The sequence below is a fragment of the Pristis pectinata genome, chromosome 7 (assembly GCF_009764475.1).
Source record: "Pristis pectinata isolate sPriPec2 chromosome 7, sPriPec2.1.pri, whole genome shotgun sequence".
NCBI lineage: Eukaryota > Metazoa > Chordata > Chondrichthyes > Rhinopristiformes > Pristidae > Pristis > Pristis pectinata.
The window spans coordinates 36,288,690-36,303,593 of NC_067411.1; the positions used below are offsets into that span (position 1 = coordinate 36,288,690).

At 44.5% G+C, this 14,904-nt stretch overlaps 1 protein-coding gene across 10 annotated transcripts in view; it reads right to left on the reverse strand.

Annotated features, from left to right (window-relative positions):
• Positions 1-14,904, reverse strand: part of LOC127572484 (multiple PDZ domain protein) — a 295,812-nt gene that overhangs the window by 122,438 nt on the left and 158,470 nt on the right. For all 10 annotated transcript variants that reach the window (XM_052019821.1, XM_052019820.1, XM_052019825.1 and 7 more), the window contains 4 exons: positions 13,677-13,890; positions 7,268-7,396; positions 5,937-6,143; positions 5,576-5,690 (listed from right to left, as the gene is read on the reverse strand). In XM_052019821.1, coding sequence (XP_051875781.1) covers positions 5,576-5,690; positions 5,937-6,143; positions 7,268-7,396; positions 13,677-13,890 — 665 coding nt within the window. The remainder of the gene's footprint in view (positions 1-5,575; positions 5,691-5,936; positions 6,144-7,267; positions 7,397-13,676; positions 13,891-14,904) is intronic.

A 14,904-nucleotide genomic window follows, 5' to 3' on the forward strand; every position in this document is an offset into this window, starting at 1 on the left:
TAGTAAATAATTGTGTCCCTAAGTGCATTTGTTTTTGGTGGTTATAAAATTACTTTGTAAGCAAGTCTGACCAGCTATGCAAGTGAGTAGTGCCTACATTATATCTGCTGACTTTGTTAAATTTCCCTCACTCTAATTATTACTATGTGGAAAAAAGCCCAAAATAAAGCACAAATTATTTTCATTCTTTCAGTTCACAAATAAGAGATGTAGAGTTTTTGAAGATACTGAAGACATTAACAAATAGGTTCTTATAGCAAAGATGCATTTGATATAATGCTCATCATAGACTGATCTCCAGGAGGTATGCATCTTACAAAATAATGTTCAACCACAATGTCAAAATCAAACTCATGGAAAAGTTTGGCAGACTCATTAATAGCATTGGGCAATCCTGTTAGTTCAAATTTCATAAGACTTTAAAAAGTAAAATATGTGACAACATGAAGTGTAGTAATTTTCCCTGACTTCAGAGAAAACAACTTCAATTGCAGAATGCAGGTTAAACTTAAATCTAACAGCAATTTCAAACTCTAAGTTATTTTCAATGAAAATTATGATTTATCATGAACGTCACTTCATGCTGTACATCATATTTGTTAAAATATTAGAGTTTAGCGACTCACCGTCCGGGTAAGCGAACCGGCTCGGCAGTCGGGTTGCACGGCGTCGGAGCGGCGAGGCCCAAGATGGCAGCGGGCCTTCTTCCCCGAGCGACAGGGAGAACCTGCGCGCGGGAAAGACTTGATGACGTAGCATATACGTCATTGCCGGTTGCATTGGGTGGGAATAGTCTCCCTTAAAAGGCTGGCGCAAGTCGGGAAAATAAACCAGTTCTGTTCTGAAACTCTACGACTCGCGTCTTGTGTTCATTCCGCGGTAGCAACTGCTACATTGGTGACCCCGACGGTCCAACGGATTTTGGACCCGCACAATGGATGGCAACGCAGCATCCAACGCAGTGGCACTCAAGCTGCCCACCTTTTGGACGCTTCGTTCCAGTGTCTGGTTTCACCAGGCCGAAGCGCAATTCCACCTTCGGCGGATCGCCTCTGACTCCACAAAGTACTACCATGTTGTCAGCTCTCTGGACCAGGAGACAGCCACCCAGGTCAGTGACTTCATCCAGTCCCCTCCGGAGGAACATAAGTACCCGGCTTTTAAGGACCTTCTGATTCAGACCTTTGGCCTCTCCCGTCGTGAGCGCGCCACCCGCCTGCTTCATCTTGATGGCCTGGGGGACAGATCCCCATCCGCGCTAATGAATGAGATGCTGGCATTGGCCGAGGGGCACAAGCCCTGCCTAATGTTCGAATAGGCCTTCCTCGAACGACTACCCGATGACATTCACCTGCTGTTGGCCGATGCTGATTTCAGCAACCCGCGTGAGGTGGCTGCCCGGGCAGACATCCTGTGGAAGGTCAAACGCGAGCGTGGTTTGTCCGTCGGCCAAATCGCCAGGCCGTGAGCCCAACGCCCGCCTGAACCAGTCCCAGCAACCGGGCGACCACACCCCAGAAACACAGATGACGACACTGCCAACCAACTGTGTTTCTACCATCAGAGGTGGGGCGCAGAGGCCCATCGATGCCGCCCACCCTGCAAGTCAGGGAAACGCCAGCGCCAGCTGCCGCTAACAGCTACGGCGGCTGGCCACCGACAAAGCCTCCTATTCGTTCGGGACAAGCAGTCCGGGCGATATTTCCTCGTTGATACTGGAGCGGCGGTCAGTATTTTGCCCCCAACCGGCCACAACACTCGTAACAGGCAACAAGGTCCGGTACTCAATGCCGCAAACGGCACAACGATACGGACTTTCAGTACTCGTATACTTCAGTTACAATTCGGCAGCAGCCGTTTCACCTGGACCTTCACCCTTGCCACTGTCGCCTGACCACTCCTAGGAGCCGATTTCCTTCGGGCCCACAACCTGTTAGTCGACCTGCGAGGGAAACGGCTAGTCCACTCCACAACCTTCCAGACCTACCCCCGGGAGAAACCAGCCTACCAGCCTCGCGCTTGGACTCCATTTTCCTGTCCGGCAACGAGTTCACCAAGCTCCTAGCCGAATTCCCATCAGTTTTGGAACCTCAGTTATGAATTTCTATGCCCAAACACGGGCTCCAACACCACATCATTACCACAGGGCCACCACTTCATGCCCGAGTTTCGACGCCTACCTCCAGACAAGCTCCGCCTGGCAAAGGAAGAGTTCCATCGCATGGAGGAGCTGGGGATTCCTTCGCAGGTCAGACAGCCCTGGGCCTTCCCCTGCACATGGTCCCCAAAGCCACCGGCGGGTTGGAGGCCCTGCGGCGACTACCACAGGCTGAATGACGCCACCATCCCGGACCGCTATCCTATCCCTCACATCCAGGACTTCGCAGTGAACCTACATGGGGCCCACATCTTTTCCAAAGTGGACCTCGCTCGGGGATACCACCAAATCCCGGTCCATCGGATGACGTCCCCAAACTGCAATTATCACCCCATTCGGCCTTTTCGAATTCGTTCGAATGCCATTCGGCCTTAAGAACACCGCGCAGACCTTCCAGCTGCTGATGGACGCGGTAGGCCGAGACCTGGACTTTGTGTTCATTTACTTAGATGACATACTAATCGCCAGCCGTGACCGCCAAGAACACCTTTCCCACCTCCGCCAGCTGTATTCCCGTCTCCGTGATTTCGGCCTCACAATCAACCTGGCCAAGTGCCAATTCGGGCTTGACTCTATCAATTTCCTCGGCCACAGAATCACCAGCGACGAAGCAACACCCCTACCTGCCAAGGTGGATGCTATCCGCCATTTTGCCCGCCCCAGCACGGTCAAAGGCCTACAGGAATTCCTGGGGATGGTCAACTTTTACCATCGGTTCATCCCTGCAGCAGCCCGTATCCTGCGCCGTTTGTTTGCGCTGATGGCTGGTAAGGGCAAGGACATCGCCTGGAACGACGAGGCTGCGGCTGCCTTTGTTAAGGCCAAGGACGCCCTAGCAAACGCCACGATGCTTGTACACCCTAGGACAGACGTCCCAACCGCCCTCACGGTGGACGCATCCAACACCACGGTTGGTGGGGTACTGGAACAACTAATCGAAGGCAGTTGGCAACCCTTAGCATTTTTCAGCAGGCACCTTAGACCACCCGAGCTGAAATACAGCGCTTTTGATCGGGAACTTCTAGCGCTGTACCTGGCGGTCCGGCATTTCCAGTACTTTTTGGAAGGCAGGCCTTTCACCGCCTTCACCGACCACAAGCCTTTGTCCTTCGCCTTCTCCAAAGCCTCTGATCCCTGGTCAGCTCGTCAGCAGAGACATTTGTCCTATATTTCTGAATTCACAACGGATGTTCAACATGTCTCTGGGAAGGACAATGGCATTGCTGACGCACTTTCCAGACCAACCATCCACAGCTTGTCCCTGGGTATCGACTACAAGGCCCTGGCTGCCGCACAGCAAGCTGACGACAAACTGCCCAGCTACAAAACCGCAATCTCGGGACTGCAGCTCCAAGATCTCTTGGTTGATCCTGGTCAGCAGACCCTCCTTTGCAACATCGCAACAGGTCAACCCCGCCCTATGATTCCTGCAGCCTGGCGGAAACGCGTTTTCGATTTGATACATAGGTTGGCGCACCCATCCATCAGATCCACTGTCTGGCTGGTCGCCAGCAAGTTCATCTGGCATGGCCTGCGCAAACAGGTCAGAGAGTGGGCCAGGAATCGTCAGCACTGCCAGACATCGAAAATCCAACGACACACCAAGGTTCCGCCACAGCAATTCAAGCCTACCCGTAGCAGGTTCGACCACATCCACGTCGACCTCGTAGGCCCTCTGCCAGTTTCAAGAGGGGCTCTGTACCTCCTTACCGTTGTGGACCGGTTCACGAGGTGGCCAGAGGCAACCCCTCTACCTGACATCACCACTGATTCCTGTGCCCAGGCGCTGCTCACAACTTGGATCTCACGTTTTGGTGTTCCAGCTCACATCACTTCAGACAGAAGCACACAATTTACCTCCAGCCTCTGGTCTGCATTAGCGAACATGCTGGGGACGCAGCTGCACACCACCACAGCCTACCACCCTCGATCAAACGGGTTAGTGGAACGTTTCCACAGCCATCTGAAATCAGCCTTGATGGCCCGCCTGAGGGGTCCTAACTGGGTTGATGAACTGCCTTGGGTCCTGCTCGGCATATGCACTGCCCCCAAAGAAGACCTCCGCGCTTCGTCAGCTGAGCTTGTGTACAGGACGCCCCTAGTTGTCCCAGGGGATTTCATACCTGCCCTTCAAGACCAAGGGGAACAACCCCCAGCAGTCCTACAAAGACTGCGCGAGAAGCTCGGCAACTTGGCCCCGATCCCCACCTCGCGGCACGGTCAAGCCCCATCCTGTCAGCCCAAAGAACTATGAGACTGTAAGTTTGTTTTCGTTCGCAGGGGCACACCTCGGGCACTGTTGCAACGACCATATGAGCGACTGTTCCGAGTCATCAGGAATAATGGATCCACCTTTATTTTGGATGTTGGGGGCAGGGAACAGGTTTTCACGATCGACCGCCTCAAACTGGCCCACTTAGATCTGCAACAACCGGTCGACCCCCTAAGCGGCGGCTGGCACAGCCCGCGGACCTTGGGGACTGTATCACCAGTTCTTGGGGGGGGGGTTTGTGTAGCGACTCACTGTCCAGGTAAGCGAACCGGCTCGGCAGTCAGGTCGCACAGCATCGGAGCAGCGAGGCCCAAGATGGCGGCGGACCTTCGTCTTCCCTAAGCAGCAGGGAGAACCTGCGCGCGGGAACGACTTGATGACATAGCATATACGTCATTGCTGGTTGCATTGGGCGGGATCAGTCTCCCTTAAAAGGCCCGTGCAAGGCGGGAAAATAAACCAGTTCTGTTCTGAAACTCTACGACTCGCGTCGTGTTCATTCCGCGGTAGCAACCGCTACAAGAGCAGATATTATTAAGCTTATCCCCTGGTGTACAGGTTCAATCACTGAAGGAGCGAGATGTAGAATGCATTTAACAGTGTTGTACAATAAACACATGACTGATTTCCATGAGGCTAACCACCTTTTGCAATACTTAACCTGAAATGTAGACATAAACAGAAAAAACATCTTAAGTGGGTAGTGAAAGGTGCAGTGAGTTTTCATATGGCCCTTCTATTCCTGCAACAAATATCCAAATCCTACATGAAATGAATTTTACATGTCTTAAGCCACTTCCTGATCATCATGGTTTCAGTACAAAGCGACCAAATATACCACATCAAATTGGCCATGGTATCAAGAAATCAACTGAGATAATGGCTATGGTGAATTATAACAGCAACAAAAATTATGTAAATTTACCAAATATTATACCAGTCAAGGAAAAAATGATCCACCACAGTACAGATGCACCTCATTAAAGCAACAACCCTCCCTCAGATTTAACACTAATACATTCAAGCTGATAAATAGAATTTCCATTTTTTGTGACAAATTAAAATTTAAAATATTTCACTGTTCCTCTCACTAACTTAAGATGCAAAAGAAAAAAAGTTTCATTTCAGAAAATCTATTATAGTACCTTGATTTTTGTCTCCAACATAACCAGCAATGGTTATGCCTAGTCCATGAACATCTTTTGTAAGTTCCACATCAAATACTTCCCCGTCAACGTGCTGGGAGAAAGCTGGTTCAGGCTAAAAAAAAAACAAATATTGTGCTTGTATATTATGCCTTTGTTCTAAATAATCTAGTTCTAACTTTGCTAAATAAAATACCATGCTAATTATTCAGATCAGAGCATGTTGGTCAAATATTGTTAACAAAATAGGAGATAGTAAACCTCCTCAACTTACAAACCTTCCATTTGAAAACACGAAGGTCAAAAACAAAATTATAAAATAATTGTCTTGCTCCATGTTTGGGGGAACACAGATACTTGCCTCTTCTGCTACAGGAGGTACAGATGGTAGTGCAGGAAGTCCTTGAGGGGCAGCAGCCAAGGAGTCTTCCACAGCTCCTCTAGCAATTACCAATTTGACACGGTTTCCACACTGCCTCAGCACCTGAGCCACTTGCTCACTACCCATTCCAAGCAGGTCTGTTTCACCTATTTTGAGAATATGATCCCCACTTTGAAGTCGTCCATCCTTTAGTTAGAAACAGAGGGATTAACATATATGATAAGTCATGCTTTTATATGGTTTGCCTTCATGAGCAAAGTTCTTTCCCAGCTTATCCTGATGTATCTTGTACAATATAACAATGTCTCCTTCTACATTAATATTGTGGAGATATGAAGAACTTCACAATACAAAAGAGTACTCGGAAATGAGAGGACTTACAAGCTGACGATAGAGCAAACAAAGCAATCATTCTGACAATAAGATGTGAAATGAAAGCAGGATACATTTAAATATAGTGTCTCTAAATGTTGGGTTAATATCAGCTGAACAAGACCATTAAGAAGAAGTAGCTAAAGAAAAGTATGGAAAACGATGGAAGTGAGAAGTACAGGATGACGGCCAGCACCAACGTTTAGAGTTGGCAGCTAGCACAAAAACAGGAAGAAAGCTGACAAGGAGCGAAGAAAAATCTTACGAAGATTACCAAACTGTACATGCACGTAAAGATTTCACAGCTAACAGCTTGAACTTTATTGTTCGAGAATGAAAAGCAACAAAACTGGATTACATTGATGTAGATCTACCATAAAAGAACTAAAGAATGCAATAACCTATTGGAATGTTAGGCATTTCCTGCATTTTAACAAAAAAAAATTATGCAAAGTAAACATAGGTTATAAAGAAAAGGGAAATAAATGCATTAATTTATAGCACAATTGTCAAAATGCACAAGCATATTGGTGCAGGGAAACTCAAGTTTTATAGGCATGGCAAAGACCAGGATAGATGGCCAATGTCCACTTCTAATCAACAATGAAGATAGAGGGTAGTGCAATGGTCATGCCATGATTGCTAATAAAAAATGATTGGACTTCTCATGATGGAGATGGACATCATCAATACATGGGTATCTCTGGAAATATGGGCACCTTTGGAAGGTCAACAGGATGGACTGGATTTTTGATGGTATCCTGAACTAATGGAACGGGGCAGTGCTCCTCAGACTGATTTACAATAACCCCAGAGATCACTGAAAGATGCACGGTCTTTTCTCACTTATTGCCCATTGGTTAAACACTTCAGACACGAACAGGATTGATGAAATAGCATAATGCATTAAGCAACTGATGGTATTTTTAGCTGCTTACCCGGTCAGCAACTCCTCCAGGCAAAATGGTCTTCACAACAACACCAGTTGTCCTTCCACCTACTATTCCGAATCCTAAACCAGAGCCATCATTAACCAACTCTATACTTTCAACAATCTGCCAATGGACCTGTTGAGGATAAAAGTATTCTATAATGATTATGCTTTAAGAATGCAACTCCATTCCACTACTTGAAATTCATAAATCAAAATAAGTAGTCAGATATGACACCCACATCTAATAAAGACATCCAAAGGTATTCAAAGATATCCATTGGAAAATTTCACTTATAAAGTTCATCTTTTCAAATTTATGCATTAAAAAATACTTCAAATAACTCATGAATAAAATCAGTCTTGGGAGCAGAAGTATACTTTAAAAAAAATCAAAACATTACAGATGCTGGAAATCTGAAATAAAAACTAAAAAGTCTGGAATATTTAGCAGATCAGATGGCATCTACGAAAAAGGAAACGGAGTTAATGTTTCAGATTGAAAACCCTTCAAGAGCACTGGGAGAGAGAGAAAACAAATTAGTTTCAAGCTGCAGCGAAGATAGTGGAGGGATGAATGGGACAAAGGTGAAACCAGGTTGTCAAGCTGATTTTGTTGTTTACAGAGCCATCTGGTTGATAGATTAATGGAGCAGGTAGAGAGAAAGCAGAGAAAATGTAACAACTATGAAATATAGGCCAGAGCTCTTACTGACATCTGAAACCTAAAGGAGAATGCTGGAACTGTCTGGTAGATCAGGCAGTGTCAGTGGAGAGGGGGAAAACTGGGTAAAACTGACTGATTCTGATAGACAAAAAGGAAACTATCTGAAGAGAATGCAGATGCTGGAATCTGCAGCAACACACAAGATGCTGAAGGAACTCAGTGGGTCAGGCAGCATCTATGGAGGGAAATGGACAATCAATATCTTGGGTCGAGATCCTTCATCTGGACCATTAAGAAATTATCTGAAATTGTTAGATTCAAACGGCTTGTCCCAAAGGCTACAAGATGCCCAGACACAGGCTAAAGGGCTGTTCCTCAAACTTGTACTAGGCCTCACTGGAAAAGTGTAAAGGCCACAAACAGGTAAATGTGAGTAGGAATGGGACAGAAAATTAAGGGGCAGTCAATTGGAAGCTCAGAATCACTTTCACAGTCAAAATGCAGGTGCTCCCACAAGCTGTATTTGGCTTCTTCAATATAGAGGAGATCACATCCCAAGCACCAAATACAACAGGCTACATTGGAAGTGAAAATGAATCATTGCTTCACCGAAAAGGATTATTTGAGCAGTGGATGGTGGGAAGGGATGAGGTAAAAAGAGGTGTTGCATCTCTTGTGGTTAAATAGGAAAGTACAATGAGAAGGGGAGTGACGGATAGAGATGGAAGAGCAAACCAGGGAGTTGCAGAGGAACCGGTCCCTTCAGAATTCAGAATAGGAAGGAGAGTAGAAGTGTCTAGTGGTATAATCTTATTGAAGGTGGCAGAAATTAGGATGGATGAAATGTTGAGTGCCGAGATAGAAGGTGAAGATCTTTAACGTTGCTCTGGCCAGAAGAAAAAGAGGTGAGAGTAGAAGTGCAGGGAATAGATGAGACATGGTTGAGGGCTCTGTCAATTATGGTAGAGGGGAAGCACCAATAATGGCATCTCAGACACACCTGTGTGGAAAAGTCTCAGCTTCAGAGCAAATACAACAAAGTCAGAGAAACGGAGAATGGAATGGAGTCGTTACAAGAGGGAAGGTGAAAGAAATTATTGTCAAGATTCCTGCAGGAGTTAGTGGATTTGTAATGGATGTTGATTACTAATCCATCCCTTCATAGGGAGAAACAGAGAAACTTCTAGGCTAGGGAATGCATCAATACACTCCTCATGCTATTGTGGTGCCGAGTTTGTTGGCCTTTACTGCACGAGGATTTGAGAAAGGAGTAGAGACATCTTGCTCCAATTCAGCTAAGATATCCATAGAAGGGGAAAACAGGAATTTCAGAGACAGGAGAGTTAAAGGCAGCAATGCTCCAAAGTGGAAGAGACTGACCTTAGTAAAAGAGTCAGCAACAAAGAGAAATATGTCATAAAAGTGCACATCAAAATTCTGATGCCATAATGAAGGAAAAAGGCAATGTATCAGTTGATAGGAGCTTAAGATAGCTGTCTCATCCATGTCTTAATGTAACACAAGGAGCCAGCGAGAATAAATAGTCTTCTGAATTGACAGAAAAAATATTTTTGCACAACTACTAAAATCATACAGCTACAACCAGATGCTATTTACACAAATATGTCAGCAATCCATTGATTGAGTCCTGGTTTCAAAAGTTGTCATTTGTAAGATGTTGTTGTGGAAGAGATGATACATTGCTGGGTTGCAAGGAACTGTAGTGCCATCAAAGATAAATTATAAATAAAGAGAACATTGGAAAAATATTCAACTTTGCTTGTAGATGCCCTTTCTGTCAATGCAACACCAATTAGAATGAAGGTGGATGATGTACCAGAGGGCAAGAGATATGGGAGGAATGTGAATGAGCTTCACATACCAGCGCATCTCAGTTTCTGTTTATTGTAGGGATGACTTATACACCAAGATCGGGCTCAGGCACTGGAGTCAAACAAGGGGAATCATTACCGTGAGTTAGTAACATTACCTCCCAAAGCCCCTTCGTAGATCTCAGTACTTTTATTCTGCATATGTTCTGAGGCTACATTTCTTCCCAGACACACTGCATATTTTTAATATTTATTTTTGCATAAAAGCAATTGGGATCTAATGATCAAAAGAACCAGTGCACATCAAGCTTTCTAGAATTTATATTCACCTAACTTAGTGGAACTAGCACACCATAATCCTAACCTTATCTGTTTTTTTTCAGCTGAAGGTTAGAGATTTTTCCATCTTGTGTCACAATTACCATTCAATAGATGATTTATTATCAAAAAGGACAGGTTCAGAATCAGAATCACATTTTTTGTGTACAGCTCCCAAGGGAATTATAAAATACTCTGGTTTACAATTACTACAACTGAAATCTGCAGCCACAGAGACTGCAGTGAGCAATATTGTTTCAAGTCATTTAAAAAAAACAGCAATCTTAAGAACTGACACACTCGGGACTCCAGATCACCCAAGAAGTGAGCGCAGCAGCTGGAAGCTCAGGGAAAGTCTCCACTGTCTCAGAAATGTGGCTGCAGGGCAGGGCTGCAGGTAAAACTGAAACATGGCCCTAAGGCCCCCCACCACCCACCATCCTCCTGGTGAATGACAGTCTCTAGAAAATAAAATTGAAGACTCAGAGCAAGACTGGAGTACCAGAGGGACATCAGGGATTGTTGTGGACTCTGCTTCATAGACACATGGCTCACTCCACGCACTCTAGACATAGAGCTCCAGCCCGAGGACTTCACCGTCCACTGCACGGACCGGACGGCAGCATCAGGTAAAGGCAGAGTTTGCTTCACGATTAACTCATCGTGGTGCACAGACATGACGGTTCCGTCACAATCCTGCTCCCCCAATCTGGAACATCTGGCGGTCAAGTGTCATCCATTTTATCTGCTGAGGGAGTTCTCTGCCATCATCCCGGTAGCGGTGTGTGTTCCACCACAGTGAATGTCAAGCTGGCAATGGAGGAGCTGAGCACCGTGATCAACAGTCACGAGACAGCGCACCCTGATGCCTTCCCAATCATCACAGGGGACTTCAACTAGGCCAGCTTGAAGAATTCTCTGACAAACTACCACCAACATGTCACCTGCGGAACCAGACGAGCCGACACACTCGATCACTGTTACGCCACCATCAAGAACGCTTCCCATGCCATCCCACGCCTGCAATTTGGCAAGTCCGATCTGGCTGTACTTCTACTCCCGACATACAGGCAGAGACTAAGGACCGCAACACCAGTGGTGAGAACCGCGAAAGTATGGTCAAGGGAAGTGGAGAAGCGTTTACAGGACTGCTTTGAAATCGGTGGACTGGACCATATTCAAGGATTCATCTTTGGATCTGAATGAACATGCCACAGCTGTTACCAACTTCATCAAGACCCGCGTGGATGAAGGTGTGCCATCGAGTACACACCGAGTTTTTCCAAACCAGAAGCCCTGGATGAACCAGGAGATTCACAGCCTGCTGAGCGCTAGATCTGTGGCGTTCAAGACTGGTGATCCAGAAGCCTAAAAGGAGTCCAGGTACGACCTACAGAGGGCCATCGTGAGAGTGAAAAGGCATTTACATGTCAAGTTAGAGACACAATTGGATGCACGACAGCTGTGCCAAGGTTTGCATGCCATTACTTCCTATAAGGTGAAATCTAACAGCATAAATGGCAGTGATGCTTCACTCCCTGATGAGCTTAATGCCTTTTATGCACACTTTGACAGGGAGAATAACACTATGCCAGTCGAATCCCCACAGCATCTGGTGACTCTGTCTCGGAGGCTGACGTGAGAACATCCTTCAAGAGGTTGAACCCTTGCAATATGTCAGGCCCCAACAGTGTATCTGGCAGGGTACTGAAAATCTGTGCTGACCAACTGTCTGGAGTGTCCAAGGACATCTTCAACCTCTCACTACTGCAGTCAGAGGTTCCCACCTGCTTCAAAAGGGCATCAATCTTACCAGTACCCAAGACGAGCAGGGTGAGCTGCCTCAACGACTATCAACCGGTAGCACTCACATCTACTGTGAAGTGCTTTGAGGTTGGTCATGGCTAGAATTAACTCGTCTTTGAGCAAGGACTGGATCTGCTGCAAAATGCCTACCACAACTGGTCTACAGCGGATGCAATCTCACTGGCTCTCCAGTCGGCTTTGGAGCATCTAGACAACAGCAAAATATATGTCAGGCTGCTGGTTTATTAATTATAGGCTCGGCGTTCTCCGCTCGGTAATAATCAACAAGCTTCAAAACCTGGGCCTCTGTACCTCTCTCTGCCCACTGGATCCTTGCTTTCCTTACCGGGGACACCACAGTCAGTGAGGATCGATAGTAACATCTGCTCACTGACAATCAACACAGGAACACCTCAAGGATGTGTGCTGAGCCCATGCTCTACTCTCTCTACACTCAGGGACTGTGTGGCCAGGCACAGCTCAAACACATCTATAAATTCGCCGATGACACAAGATGATAACAGCATAGATTGAGTGTACAGTCAGACTTTTTTCCAGGGTGAAAATAGCTAACACAAAGGGGCATAATTTTAAGGTGATTGGAGGAAGATATAAGGGGGATGTCGGGGTAAGTTTTTTTTAAACACAGAGTGGTGAGTGTGTGGAACGCACTGCCGGCAGAGGTTGTGGGGGCAGATATATTAGGAACATTCAAGAGACTCCTAGATAGCCACATGAATGATAGAAAAATGGAGGGCTATGTGGAAGGAAACGTTCAGAATGGAGGGCTTAAAGATGTTTTTTTTTAGCAGAGGGTGATGATTCCAGCAGTGAGAATAGCAAGCTAAATACTCTAATATATATGCTAATGATGAGTCATTTCACTACACAGAACACTTGCAGTACAGAATCATAGATTAGAGATCATCATTTATATTGGGAGCTATAACCTGAAGACCTAAACAAGGTGGGAGAGGATGGGAGCCCTTTATCATACACCAAGCGACATCATATATTAACTCATAATTCCCAACACATAACTTCAAACAGAAAAAGCAGAAAACAGGTAGCCACTTGGAGAAAATGCAGAAGCAACAAATCTAAAAATAAGAACTACTTTTCCTGAATATAGGTTACTTTCTAAATTGCTGAGTTATTTTCTGTTAATACGCTTACACATATGTACCTCCTTTATTGATATTCACTTCCTCCAAACAAGAGGACAAGATGCTTTAAGAATGGCATGACGAGAATGGGTGTTAGCTGGAGCGGTATAAAGATTCCCTAATCTGAGAATCTTGCCAATTTATTTTGCTTCCTTTCACTGTAGCAATGTGTTGAAGCATGCAAGTACTTAATCCATATTTTGTATTGGAGAAAAAATGTCCTAATTGAAAACAAATCACAACTGCAACAGTTACACACATTGAATTAGATGTGCATATTCTCAGTAACTTTGTGTAAATGAAGGACATTTCGCAAAAAAATTAGAAGTGTTATTGGTGTACTAATCATATTTCAAATTATTCCAATAAAACCGAACAAAGTGCTATAAAATAATGCGTTATCAAATAAATAAATTAAATAAATTTCATTAATAAGATTACTTCATAATTTTATAATCACAGAATCATTACAACAAAGTAGGGCATTCGGCCCACTGAGGAAGGCCAGCTCTCTACAAGAGCAATCCAGACAATATAAAAACAATGCACCTCTTTATGCTGCTTCCTTGGCTATTTAATAGGATACAAGCATTGATCTATTTAGACTCTGGAGCATGCTACACTTACTGTAGAAGAATGTGCCGAGAGTGTACTTGCATCTGATGGTGTCCGTGAAATCACTGGACTGGATAAATGTGAAATGGATCCCCTGGCAATCACCAACTGAACCTGATCAGCAGCTTTCTGCAGGATGCCAATAGCTTGTTGATGGGTGACACTCTGGTCTAGGGGCTGTCTATTGATAGCAAGGATTTGGTCTGCTTCCTTTAGTTTGCCATCCCTATCAATAGAACATAAAGAACAAATTCTTAATTTTACTCATTTCACTTCGTGGTTTAATAATTTTTTATCTCCTAATGTTACAACTTCAGTAAATACTTTAATAACATCAATGGAAAATGGATGAAAATCTCAAGTGGTTTCTATGGATCAGAAACTCAAATTTCAATGTAATTCGGTCATTAGACACAGTTTTGATACATGCTACATTGAAGATTGCAAAAATATGTAAATCAAGCTGCCCCATCTGTAATGAACTTTAGGTTCCAGGATTAACTGCTATACAATATTAGCAATACCTGGGAGAAAAAGAAATGCCAGTTACTTCCTGGGTGGGGGGAATAAGGAAACAACAAAAGTTTAAAAACATACATACAACTGACAGCAAACAAATTAACAACAAACCATATAACATTTATTATTCAATAACTAATGTTCCTTCCATTTCCACTGTGCCACTGATAAGAGCCAAATTTAAGTATCTGTACTGTAGTGTATGTATTTCTGAAACTCAATACAATTTGTGTGGTTTTTGCACTGACAAATAAACTTCTGTAATTTTTATTCCAATCATAGTAATCACAATTTATCCCATTACTAACACAATACTTTTACAAAAGTATAGTTATGCAAATGCCAAGCTAATCCATGTAATGATGCTTGCAAATTTTTCAGTAACTTGTCAACAAATGCATGTTGTGTTACAATCTGTGTTACAAGACATGGCTAGTGGGTAAAATCAAACATTGCAATTTAAGCCCTTAATGGTCATGAAATTCCACCAATTAATTTGTTCAGAAATCACCATGTGCCCCAATGTCAAACACATTATACACCTCTATTGTACTTCTTGCTTGAAAGGGACTCAAAATAGAATGCAACATATCAAATAGTAGACTTTTATAATTCTTCTTGATAGAATAATGCAGCAAAGTCAATCGATGAACCTATCACAATCCAAGCATTCTTGAGTAAGCAGCATTTAGCAACTCTACAAATTCAATAAGTAACTAAA